The 11,948-nt window shown below is 55.7% G+C and overlaps 1 protein-coding gene across 1 annotated transcript; it reads left to right on the top strand.

Annotated features, from left to right (window-relative positions):
- The first annotated feature begins 162 nt into the window (after nucleotides 1-162).
- Nucleotides 163-11,203, top strand: SDHC (succinate dehydrogenase complex subunit C). The gene is made up of 6 exons (XM_037411907.1): nucleotides 163-265; nucleotides 4,124-4,180; nucleotides 4,995-5,096; nucleotides 5,892-5,953; nucleotides 8,131-8,294; nucleotides 10,231-11,203. Exons 1-6 carry the CDS (start codon nucleotides 246-248, stop codon nucleotides 10,333-10,335), a joined length of 510 nt encoding a protein of 169 aa, XP_037267804.1. The 5' UTR covers nucleotides 163-245; the 3' UTR covers nucleotides 10,336-11,203.
- The last annotated feature ends 745 nt before the right edge of the window (nucleotides 11,204-11,948 follow it).

The following is an 11,948-nucleotide window of genomic DNA, read 5'->3' as shown; positions in this document are numbered from 1 at the left end:
TGGGAAGCCCGTGCCCGTGCCCTTGCCCTAGCAGCGCTGGGGAGGGGCAGGGGGGGACCGGCAGCTCTGGGGATAACGGGGAGCTGGGGTAACAGCTCTGCAGGGCAACGGGAACCCCCGGCGGGGTGGAACGGGCAGCGGGGGGTAACGGGCAGCCGCTGGGGGGAACCGGGACTAACGGGCACCCCCGGGCGACAGCGCCGGAAGTGCGTCACGGCCGCTTCCGGCGATCGGGGCGCTCCAAGATGGCGGCGCTGGCGTTGAGGTGACTTCCGGGGGGGGCCGAGCCGGGCGCCGTGGTGGGACTCGTGGCCCCCGGAGCGGCTCCGCGGCGCCGTGGGTGGACGGGTCGGCTGTCCCATCCCGGCGGGGCCGGGTGGCGCCGCTCGGCCGTGCCGCGGTGCTGCTGGCGGGGACAGCCCGGCAGGGAGGGGCGTCACGGGGCTGGGGGCGTCACGGGGCCGGGGGCGCCCCGGAGCCGCGCACGGAGCCCCGGTTGGCCCAGGCTGGGACACGGGCTCCTGCCCCCGGCCAGGCCGTGGGGAAAGGCCCCCGGTGCGGGAACGGGCCGCGCCGCCCCACCCACGCCAGCCCCAGGGCCCGGTCCCTCCCGGTCCCGTCCCTGCGCTCGGGCGCAGCCGTTTCCCTGCGGCTCCGGAGCGCCGGTGCAGTGTGGCTTGTCCCTCGATGTGTTCGGGGCGGAGGACGGGGCCCACGACCCCGCGCTTGCCGCCCCCCGCCCTGCTGGCAGCCGGTGAGGCCTCTGCCTCGGCCGCAGCGAGCCCCCGGGGCGCGGGTGCTGAGGTGCGGGCCTGGGGCAGAGCAGGAGCCTGGACGCCCCCGGGCTGCGGCGGCGGTACCGAGGCCTGAGCGCTCGGTGGGCTGCGGGCCAGGCTGGCGGTTTGCTGGGCCAGGGAAAGGCAGCCCTGTGCCTTCCTGCACCCTGTGTGCAGCCTCTGCCCAGCCCTCGCTCCTGTGGCTTTGATGGCCTTGACTGGGTGGACAAAGCCCATGTTAGCACCCAGCCAGGGCTGGGGGGTGTCCCCTGCCTCACAGGGCAGCCCACCAGCTTTTAGGAGTGCTGCCTCACAGCAGCTCCCCTGCCTCACAGGAGTCCCACCAGCTGAGTAGGAGCTCAGTGGGCCCCTGCAGGAGTGTGCTCTGCTATGCCTGTGGTGCTGAGCAGCAGGGGGGAAGGGTATTGTGTTTGCTTGGCCTGAAGGTGCCTCTTCCCATCTACCACCCCCACTGCAAAGTTTTGTGCTTTCTTGAGGCTGTGAGCATCCCCCTTCCCAGCCACTGTTTCTGACGTTCTCCTCTTTGATATCAGCCTGGAGATGGCATTTGGGATTTCATTCTCTTAAAATATTCTCTTTCTAGCAGCAGTTGGAGCTGTCACGCTTTTGTGGAAAGCTCTTTGTTGCGTGTGCGGGTTTGTTTAAAGGCAGGATCTGCCGGCAGCGGGAGAGGCGGGGGGCTCCCATACCAGGCGCCCCGCAGCTGCTGCTTGAAAAAGAAGAGAGAAGGCACTTGTTCTGGTTTGGAGCCTGCACCTGATAACTTCATCTCATGTCTGCATCTGCTTGTCAGATAAAAAAGCATATATAATCACTTCTCATTTGCTTTCTCCATGGCAAAATCTGAGTGATTTTTATAGACCTGTCTTGCAGGATAAATGTTAATGATGTCTATCGATGTGACACTGAGCTGATGCTGTCCCCCGCTACTCCCAAAATTCTCCTCTTGAGCTAAGGAGCTGTGTGGTTGGGTGTGTGCAGCTGGGTGTTTATGAATCTCTCTCGTTTGAGTTGCTGCTTTACACTTGTCCTTCTCCAGCCCTGTGCGAGCAGCTGGGCTCTGTGAAGTCCCCAAAAAGTAGTACTGTCTGGTGGCCCCCCTAGTCTTTGCATCCTCTTTGGGCGTGGGGCAGGGTGGGAGCTGGCTGGGATGCTGTGGGAAGCTCTCGGCTGGGGTCCAGAGGATCCTCTTTTAGGGCTAATTCTTTTTAAAAAAACATGTTTATCAGTGATCTGGAAGAAAATGCAAGTTAATGGAGGAAGAGCTGGGAAAGATGCAATAACTTAGGGAATGATAAATAATTAAGAGGACAGGTTCTTGGTACAGAGTGACCTTGATTGCTTAGCTGGAGGGCTGTGTTTTGTAAGCAGTAGGCGTTCCACTGAAGCAAGATGTAATGCTTTGCATCTTACAAAAAATATTAAAATTGAGCCAAGAAGATGGGGAGTTCTTGCTGGGGAGTTTAGCTTTGAAAAAATGCAAACACGTTGTGGATTTTATTCTTGTTTTGAATTGTGTGAGATTCAAAGCCAGCCTTCCCTCTTCCATTGCCTCAGTCCTGAGGAGAGGTATGGAGTGGCTTCTGTGCAGAGAGAGATTAAACAGATCGGGCCTTTTAACCTGGAAAAGAGGACTGAAGGGGGGCGTGAGTGAGGTGTATAAATCATTAATGGTCTGTGGGTAGAGATTTATTGTTCACCTCCTTTCCCCTGCCCAGGAACTGGGAGATGGTGGCTGGCCCGTCTGGTCTGGGGGGCTTGGGACAAGCAGGGAGCAGGTTCTCTGTGTCTGACTAAGCTGTGAGAATTTGTGTGGAAAGCTGGCGGGGGTCTGGAGGTGGCAATGTGATTTCATGGTGGAAAAGGCCACTTGTTATGGACCGAAACCCTCTGGCTTGGGAAGTGCATGAGCTGTGCAGGGTGCTCCCCCTGCGCAGTTTCCTGAGACTTTTCTTTGGGGATCCATTGTCAGATGCTTTTGGTTGTGATGGTGGGCTTGGTGGAGGTTTGGCTGGGCTCAGCCCCTGCTGTGTCCTCATGAAGCTCTCGACCAGCTGTCAGGCTGTGCTTCAGAGAGGGTGCTGATAGACTCAAGACAGTTCAAAGAGGGTTTTCTAGTGGAAATGTTGCACTGCAGCATGGAGTGGATTCTGCATTGCCAAAAATTCATGCACCCAGCCGGGATGCCTTCCTAAAAACCTGCTGTGTTTCAAGTCTAGCCTTTGAACACAAGGGAGGAATTTGAAAGGAAACGTCCTAATGATCATTTACACAGGAACTTGGAGTGGTTAATAATAATGACTTTTGTTTTGCATTTACACCTGGCGAAGAGCTGACCTCCAGATGTTCTTCCTTCCACGTCCTTGAGACTGGCTGCAAGACAACTGAAGAGCAGCAGAGCTTCGTTTATCTACTGCTGTTAATGAAACAGCAGGAGATGCTGGTACAGATGCTTGTGCATTTGAGAAGATTAATTAGTGTTTGTCGCTGTGCTGCAGATGAGCATGTCAGACGTTATTGCACACCTTGTTCTCGTCGTCCTCCTGACGAAGGAAAGGCAGCGGTGCCTGTTATGCTTTGTCCTGGAGAGCAGCAGGCACTGCAGATTCCAGCCCGCATCTGCAGACACTCGAGCTGCCCTGGGCTGGGGGCCTGTTCCTTCCCATCCTGGAGAGATGCCATTGAATGTCAGAGTTGCAGTTGCTACAATTGCTCTGCAGAGAGCGGCTCCCACTCCTTTGGGCACCACAAAATCCCTTTTCACCTCCTGCCCCAAGCCTCGGTGCAGCTGAAATGCTGCCTGCGCTGGACTGTGACAGAGACCTCCCATCTTGCCGGTGCTTGGAGCTTAACGAATGGCAGTGGTGAAATGCTGTGATGAGGCTGAGTGTTTGGAGGAAGGGGAGGCGATGTCTTCATCTCGAATGCACGGAGAGCAGTGGCCTGGACTAGCTCTTCCCTTGTAGCTCGGCAGATGTGCCTGGTGCCACCCGCCCTGATAATTGCTGTAGTGAGAGTGAAAAATGAACTGCCTCCGTGTAGCTGTGAGCTTAGAGTGCTGTTTATGTCTGACTTACAAAGTGTTATAGCTGAGCAGACTAATTACAGGGTGTCATAAAGAACGAACCCCTGGGCAGAATCTACAGACTCTAGTATAGTAGATCTCAGTGTAGGTGAGAGAAGATTTGTTGAGGAACAGCCCAGATTCTCTCATATAAAGATTGATTTTAAGATACGAAGTGGCGGATCCCCTGCCCAGCTGCATCTTGCTGGCATTTGCAGGTGTTTATTTGGCACTCACAAAGCCTTTCTGTCTTCTCTTGCAGATGTGTTGGTCAGCGGTGCCTGCTGGCTCGGCTTGGTCCCAGCCTTTCTGTGAGACAGTGAGTCCAGGATTTTATTGAGAGTAACAGGATTAAGTTCTTCCCCAAGGGATCCCATCTGAGGCTTTGGTGTGCTCCATCGGCTTAGTAATTCTGGTCAATCAGTGCCATGTGTTGGCTGGGCATCTACCACCTCACGCCACCGTGAAAGCACAGCCTATTTATGAGGGGGCTGGGGCTTGTGGATGAGGATGAATGGAGAGCCTGGCTGGCTGCTGAGGGGGGCCTGGGTCTCTCACGGGGGCAGCAGTACCCCTGTCACCCCTCCGTGCTGCTCTGCATGACAGCGTTGCACCTGAGGAGAGCTGGGAGCCACAGAAACTCTCTTGTTCCTGTGCCTCCTGCTGCTGGGCTTAAGGAGAAATAGTTATTTTCTGCTAAATTGGGCTGTAAGTGTAATTGCTGTGTAATCTTGGGATTGTTAAATTACAAGCTCTTTATTTGGTACAGTGTGCAATTACTGTGGCAGTAAAGAGCAGGTTGCATGTTATCAGTATTATATAACGTGTTATCTGATATCCTGATTTGGGTGGTGCTGGGGGTGGGGGATGGGGGGTGGCTCAGCTCTGCTGGCTGGGTGGATTCCAGTGCAGCAGCTTCCCATCCTGCATGTTGTTGTTATTCACTCGGGAGAGCTGGCAGCAATCCTCTCCTCACCTGGCTCCACGCACAGCTGGGGCCTTCTTTGTGCTGCTGTAGTCAAGGTCAGCCAGGAGCTCATGTCCTGCAGGATGGAAAGCTGCTGCCCGGTGGAGCAGGCAGTGGTAAACCACTGTCCATCTCCCTGCACCTCCTGTATCCTCTTCTTTTGCAGTGTAGTCCCGATGGGAACAACAGCCAAGGAGGAGATGGCCCGCTTCTGGGAAAAGAACACCAAGTCCAATCGTCCCTTGTCCCCTCACATCACCATTTACAAGTAAGAGCCTCTTGGCCTCCTCAGCTTCTCACTGGCACACTCTAGGCTCTGGCATGCAGCAGCTCCATACCTGGAGGCACCCTTAGGTGGGAGGGCTGTGGACGTCTCCACTGTCACTTCAGACAGAGGACGGGAAGACCCTCTGCATTGTGCTGTGATCTGTCTGAGCTGTGCGTGGGGAATCACAGTCTCCCCCACAGAGCTGGTGACACTCGCTGTTTTCGGACGGGGTGTTGCAGAGGGGTACAGTGTCCCTCAGAGCCATGCCTCGGGGTGCTTGGGCAGGGCAGCATTTTGTTGAAAGGCAGCTGCCTCCGCAGAGAGCAGTTGCGTAGAATGGCGTGTCCCACTGTGGAGCTGGCGGTCGCCAAGGGCAGACACAGGAGGCCAACTCTGGGCTCTGGTTCCCTCCTCAGAGAGCTGACTGCTTCTTTGGGGCCACCTCTGTCACTTTTCCAGGTTCTCTCATTTATGCCCAAACCCTGCTGTTATTCCTAAACTGCAGGAGCCTTACAGTCTTCTCCTGCTTCATCTCCCTTTAAGCTTTCTCAGCAGACGCCCTTCTCCTTCTCAAACCCGTGCCAGTGGCATTTGCCATTCCCAAGCTGCCTCTGCAAATTCCCCCATCTCTCCCCTTTTGCTCTGGCTGGATTCCTTGAATAACTCTGAGTGCAGAAATACCCGCCCAGCAGCACAGAGCTGTCTAGGAATAGACGGACTGTGCTTTGTCCTGCAGCCTCAGAGGTCTTCCTGGTGCTGTGCCCTGTTTTGCTGACAAGGTTGGTTGTTTTGCAGGTGGTCCCTGCCCATGGCGATGTCCATCACGCACCGGGGCACTGGCGTTGCGCTGAGCTTAGGTGCGTGCATCTCCCACCCGCTCGTGGCGACGGAGGGCGAGGGCTGCAGAAGGGAACACCCCTCTGATTCAGAGATGTGACTCCAGATGGTTTTCTCCCCTCTGTCCCCAGCTTCAGCAACAGGTTTTCTTCTGGGAAACCTGCGCTTTGTTCTCTGCCTTTCTCCATCCCCTAAATATCTCCCTGTCCCCATTTCTCTGTCCCTGAGTCCTCTTGGGGTGCGAGTGGCTCCAGTCCTGCAGAGGCAGCGATGCTCCCCTGTATGTAAAAGCCTTTGAAGCCTTTGCAGCACTTAGCTTGGCCTGGCTGCTTTCTTCTGGGCCTCCCCCAGTCTGGAAAAAGGCTGACCAGCTGCTCTAGTTCTCAGCCCTTCTCTTCCGTGGCGGTTTTTTGCTGGTTTATCCTTACAGGAGACACTGTGTGAGGGAAAGGCAGATGGGCAGGCAGAGCTGGGAGAATTTTGTTAGCACAGGTGGGGTTTTTCAGCTTCCTGGGAGTGGCTGCTGTGTTCCCTGAGATGCCAGTGGGGGAGAAGGCAGCACCAGCAGCAAAACTCCCCCCAGCTGTTTTGACCCTCCAGTTATGTTTGCATGGTTTGACTAAGTGATAGCACATCTAACTGTGAGAGGCCGTTTTATTTCCATTAATGCCCTCTCATGGCAGCAGGAAGGTGCTTCTCTGGTAGCTCCCTGTTGCATGGGGGGAGGCGGGTTGGTGTTTGCAGAAGATCAGAGTGTGAAGGGACTCAGAAAAGATGTGCAGAACTGAGGACTTATGCTCACTCGACAGAGTGAGAGGGAGCAGCGAGGGCTGCAGCCTGCCCTCAGCCAGGCCTCCCGTGAGGGCCTGGGAGTTGGGCTTCAAGAGAAGGGCACCCACGTTCCCTCCTGCTCCTATACAGTGCAGCCCTGGTGAGAGCTTGGCTTTGCTGCTCCCAGGCCAGCCACCTTACGCCCAGCTCTGCCTCATGAAGAGTGGCATGAATCCTCTGCAGGAGAGCAGCTGACAGCTGCCCACTCTGAGCGCAGCAAGGTGACTTTGCCTGCATGCACACTGTGAGCCCAGCTGGCTCCTGGGGTGGCTGTGTGCTTGCTCCGTGCCCAAATCCAGAGCATTGCGTGGCAGCTGTGCTGGCATCACCCCACTTTGGGATCTTATCACCAGGAGCTTGGGACGTGCCTGGCCCACGGGCTGCAGTCCCCATCCAGCTTGCTCTCAGGTGGGCCAAACTGGCAGGTTCACTGTTGCCTTTCCGCTCTGATGTACCACCTGCCGGCGGGGGAATCGTCCCCTTCTTAGGCTGATCGAGCAGGAAGGAACATCACTTTGTCATCCACAGCTCAGCAGCCAGAAGGAGGGAGAAGTGTTCAACTCTTCTCTGTCAAGGCCTTAATTTACAGGAGCCTCTGACTTCCTGTGCTTCTTGCAAGGCGAACACAAAGGCCATTGAGGAGATAAGTGGCTGAGTGAGGAAGCAGCTGGTTGACTTGTGCTGCCAGCACTGGCCCCAGCCAAGGCGCTCAAGCTAGCGTGCTGCAGTGTAATCAGGCGCTATTGAGCGGAGGGTGAATCGCGACTTGGCTGACTGCTGGCTGCAATCGTTCCCATTCTTTTGGCACCATCTGGATATACCCTCTTGGCGTAGAAATGGGGAGGAGAAGCTGCTACAGCTCCTGCAGTTAGCACAGCCACACATGTCAGACTGCCTCTTTGCTGGTTCCCTCGCTGGTCCCCACTGAAGCAGCCTGGCTAGATTGCTGCCCATGTTGGTGGCTGGCAGCAGAAGGCTTTCTGTCCCGAGATGGGATTTTTGCTGAAGAGCTGCCGCCTTATGTTTTCCAAACTTAATTGTCCTTTAACCTCAAATTTGGGCTGGTTTGGCTGTAATTGCATGAGCTCACACCAGTTTGGGTGTTGTATGAGTAATGCAGGACCCAGGTTCAAGGCGTTGTTGCCCCAGTTTGAGTCCTCAGCACCCCCCGCAGGGTATGTTTTCACAGTGCTGCCAGATGGGCAAACCCTTCTCCCTCCTCCTTCCTCTACAGGCCTTCAGTGAGCTGATGGTGATTCAGGCCATGTCACCAAACCAGAGACACAAAGGTGGCCTGGGGCTCTGCAGGCAGTGAGGGGTTGGAAACGCTTATGCTGGCTTGACGTGCAGGCTTTGTCTTTCTCAGGAGTCTCCCTCTTTGGTCTGGCTGCCCTCCTGCTCCCAGAACAATTTCCCCACTACCTGGCCATGGTGAAGTCGCTCAGCCTGGGGCCTGCTCTGATCTACTCTGCTAAGTTCGCTCTGACTTTTCCCTTCTCCTACCACACCTGGAATGGAATCCGACACCTTGTGAGTAGCTTCCACGGGGGCCAGGGGTGTAAGGGAAGGGAAGCATCTGCTGGCTGCGGGAGCGCTGGCTGCAGTGTCCAGGAAGGTGTCCTTGGAAATGGGAATTACTCACCTCAAGTGCTTCAGAACCTCGGCGCTATTTTTGGGTACATTTAAATTGCAAAGAGCATTGCTATGCTGGTACTTCACAGGCTGGCACAGCTGGGTGAAGCATCCCCCCATGTCTCCTTGGCTGTGGGAGATGGACGAGAAGCAGCAAGAGCAGTGTTACAGCCAGGGGACACGTCCACGGAGCTGCGGGCTCAAGCCTTGCAGAGGTGCCATCCATTGCTCATTATCTCACCCTTGTCACACAGCCATTGTGCTGTGATCTTCCAAGAGCTTTAATGATCACAGAAGATGTGTGGCAGAGGATTGGAGACAGTGTTGCCTGCGCAGAAACTAACCTGTGACATTTGCCCTGGGCTGAAGTGAGGAACAAGCAGCTCCATTCAGCTGAGCTTCCTGTGTTTGATGAAGGAGGGGGAGCCGGAATGCTGAGAGTTTCTTGCTGGGAACAGGACAAAACGTGCTGCTTTTTGTAGTTGATTGTGGTTTCTGTAGCTCCAGATAGGTTAGGTTCTACGGGAGCAAATTGCAAAGGCAGCTGGCCCAGAGCATGACATGATCCTTCTGCTCTGGGCGGGGGGAGCATCACATGCGGAGCCATGCTGCAGATGTGAGCTCACGCTGCAGGCAGTGATGGCTCCCAGTGTTTCCAGTGTGGAAACACGGGGCTTGAGCACTGTTGGATGTTTTATCTCATACCCGAGAGCAGCCATTCTGAGGTGCCTGTGTCCGAGTGCCAGGAGGCTGAGCCGTTGGGGTGAACAACAGCCATGTGCTGCGAGAGGAGCCCCCTCTGTGGGTCCTCGGGGCAGATGGTGGCCAGCCAGCAGTGCTGCCAGTGCTCGTTATCTGCTTGTTAAGCACCTGCCCTCAGATGAGATCTTGGAGCATGGGGCTTGTAGCTGGCTGAGCCCTGCTCGCTCACGGAGATGCTGTTGGGCAAAGGGAGCAGCCATAAGCGGCTGCTGGTTCAGAGCGTCGTGAGTTGAATGCGTGCTGAAGTCTCTGACTGCACGTATATAACAGGATGCCAATTAAACTGTCTGAGCAGGAAACCTGCGGCGTTGGCCCTCAGCTGCACGCGGCAGCACAACCTGTTGATGACAGAAGGGCAGTCAGCAGGGAGCAAGTTTGTTTTAGTGCCTCTGCCCCAGGTGCTTCATGCTTAGAGCCCTGGGGGCTTGTTGGCAGGCTGGGAGGAGGTGTGCATCCCCCAGGCTGCCCTCAGCCACCCCACTTTCACTTGGCCAGTCAGGTGGGAGGTCCAAACCCGCCTACGATACCTGGGAACCAAGGACACCCAGCTCCAGAGTGCTGTTCCAGCATCCCTCCCTGCCATCCGGGCTCAGTCTGGGCTCCACGGCTCACAGTGTACCCAGGCCCATATGCAGAGGTGTTGGGGGGCTGAGGCTCATCCCCACCCGCTCGGATGTTAGCACTGCCTTAGATCTGCAGCTCGCGCCGTGCTTTATAACCTATTTCTGTCAGCAGGAGAGAAGCAAGAGGAGAGCAGCTGCCACTTTTGAAGTGAACATGGTGTGCTGTGGCTGCTGGGGATTAAGGAGAGCTCATGGGTGGCTTTCCTGATAGATGCTGGGGTTTGGTAGCGAGAAAGCTTCATCTGGCACAGTGCACACATGCCTGCACCCAGGGAGACCCATGCCCGCCTGTTGACCCGCAGCAATGGATGCTTGTAGTTCCCTTCAGTCTGTACCTGGTGATCTAATGGCTGGTTTTAGGGTAGTCTCGCATGCGTCTGACACATCCCCATCAGGGACCGTCCCAGCCCTCTTGAAATTAACCCTGCTGTGTCTCTTCTCTCCTGCAGGCATGGGACATGGGGAAGGGGTTCAAGATCCCCCAGGTCAACCAGTCTGGGGTGCTGGTCCTGATCTTGACCCTGCTCTCCTCTGCGGGCCTCGCGGCGATGTGAAGGTACCTCCCCACTGATGGCCTCCCTGTTTTTTGGAAGATTTGCTCCATCCTGGCCCACCTCAAGATGTGTGTGGAGAGGGAGGCGGGAGGACAGGTTCTCTAGTAACTACAAATCTTTGGGGAAGGTGGTGCTTCCCCTCCTCACAAATCTCATGGATGATCAAGAGCTGCTTTACATTAGCCCGGGTGATGTGCTAACCTCTGAGTGGTGGGGGGACAGGCTGGGCTGTCTCCTGCCATGCCAACATGCCCCAGCAGCCACAGAAAGCCAGGCACAAATTAACAGCCGATCCTGGCATGTTCAGTTGCTCGCAGAGAGCTGCCTGGCTTCTTCCAGGCAAACTCCAGGGCATTTCTTTTCTCTGCTCTGTCCCCAGGCTTGAGACAATGCTGAATCTGTGTCCCTGCAGGTCCGAGTGGGCTTGGGGATGGCTGGTTGTGTATGTGTAGGCCCAGCGCAGGACAAGCATCTCCATTGAGGCAGCCTGTGCCAGGGCAGGGAGAGCAGGCGGTGCTGCCAACGCTGGCACCCATGAGGGGAATGGGTGATTGGTGCCCTCCAAGTGCCACACTGGCCGCAGGACTCTGCACTTTCTGAGCCCAGCAGTAAGCAACCAGCTGGGGTGGGGTGCTCAGACCTGCAGAGGTTCAATCTCTACTCGTTATCCTTGAAGATGATGACAGTCAGCTTTGGGGCCCTGGAGCCCCTGCCAGTGAAAAACATCCGATTTTCCCGTTAGGCAGTTGCTCTGTCCCTGGGGCAATGGGAGGGACGTGGTTTTCTAGTCGCATGTTGCCACCAGCTCATTGCAGCACTTGCCACTTGTCCACCTTTGCAATAAAGCAGCCTTCATCCTTCACACTGAGCCACTGAGTTTGGCGTCTGTGCTCAATGCATCACCGAGGCGAGGTCGGCCAGGAAGGGGTGTTTTGCTCTGAGATCCAGGGAGCTGCCACTTCCCAGAGTATCCCAGCAATGGAAAAACAAACTGTTTCCAGCCTTTAGAGGCAGGTGTAGTGCCTGACCTTTGGAGCTAGCAGGTATGGGGTTGACTTCTCTGAAATGCTGCCAGCCTGGCAGAAAGGCATTTCCTACCTGGAGTGTGATTGGTTGTGCTGGTACAAACACCTGAGCGAGGTCCAGGAGTTTTTTGCTCCAATTGGCCAATTTTTTGCATTTGCCACTGGGAGCAAAGCTTTGCAAGAGGATGCTCCCCGTCAGGAGCTTTGTCCTGCATTTCCGTCCCAGCAAAGGTCTTGGCTCTGTTTCAGGAAAGATCCTCCTTCCCATTCATATCACCAACCAGCAAAATGTCGGCTTTATGGGGAACGTCTGCTCTCCTCATCAGGCTTTGATGGAGACCCGAAGTGACAGGAGGGGAGCCAGTCCAATTACATGCTCCAAGCTCCCTTGCACAGGCCAGGCTTGTTTCCATGCGACTGCTTTTACTTCCACCACCAATCTGAGCCCCATCCCTCCTGCTCGCTCAGCTCCTCTCCCTGCCTGCTGTACCTAGCAAATCTGCCACTCCTTTAATTAGCAGAAGGCATCACAACCCTGAGGGGACATGCAACCTCAGAGATGAGAAATCATGAAGGAGGAAAAACTGT

The sequence above is a fragment of the Falco rusticolus genome, chromosome 19, assembly GCF_015220075.1.
Source record: "Falco rusticolus isolate bFalRus1 chromosome 19, bFalRus1.pri, whole genome shotgun sequence".
Lineage (NCBI taxonomy): Eukaryota > Metazoa > Chordata > Aves > Falconiformes > Falconidae > Falco > Falco rusticolus.
The sequence above is the reverse complement of the archived record's forward strand: the minus strand, read 5'-3'. Positions and strand labels throughout refer to the sequence as shown.

What these genes read in the sequence shown, in the direction of transcription:
- SDHC (XM_037411907.1), top strand. Translation starts at nt 246, where the DNA reads ATGGCGGCGCTGGCGTTGAG. An exon ending in ATGGCGGCGCTGGCGTTGAG is followed by an intron (nt 266 to 4,123) that starts GTGACTTCCGGG and finishes CTTCTCTTGCAG; the next exon opens with ATGTGTTGGTCAGCGGTGCC. An exon ending in GGAATGGAATCCGACACCTT is followed by an intron (nt 8,295 to 10,230) that starts GTGAGTAGCTTC and finishes TCTCTCCTGCAG; the next exon opens with GCATGGGACATGGGGAAGGG.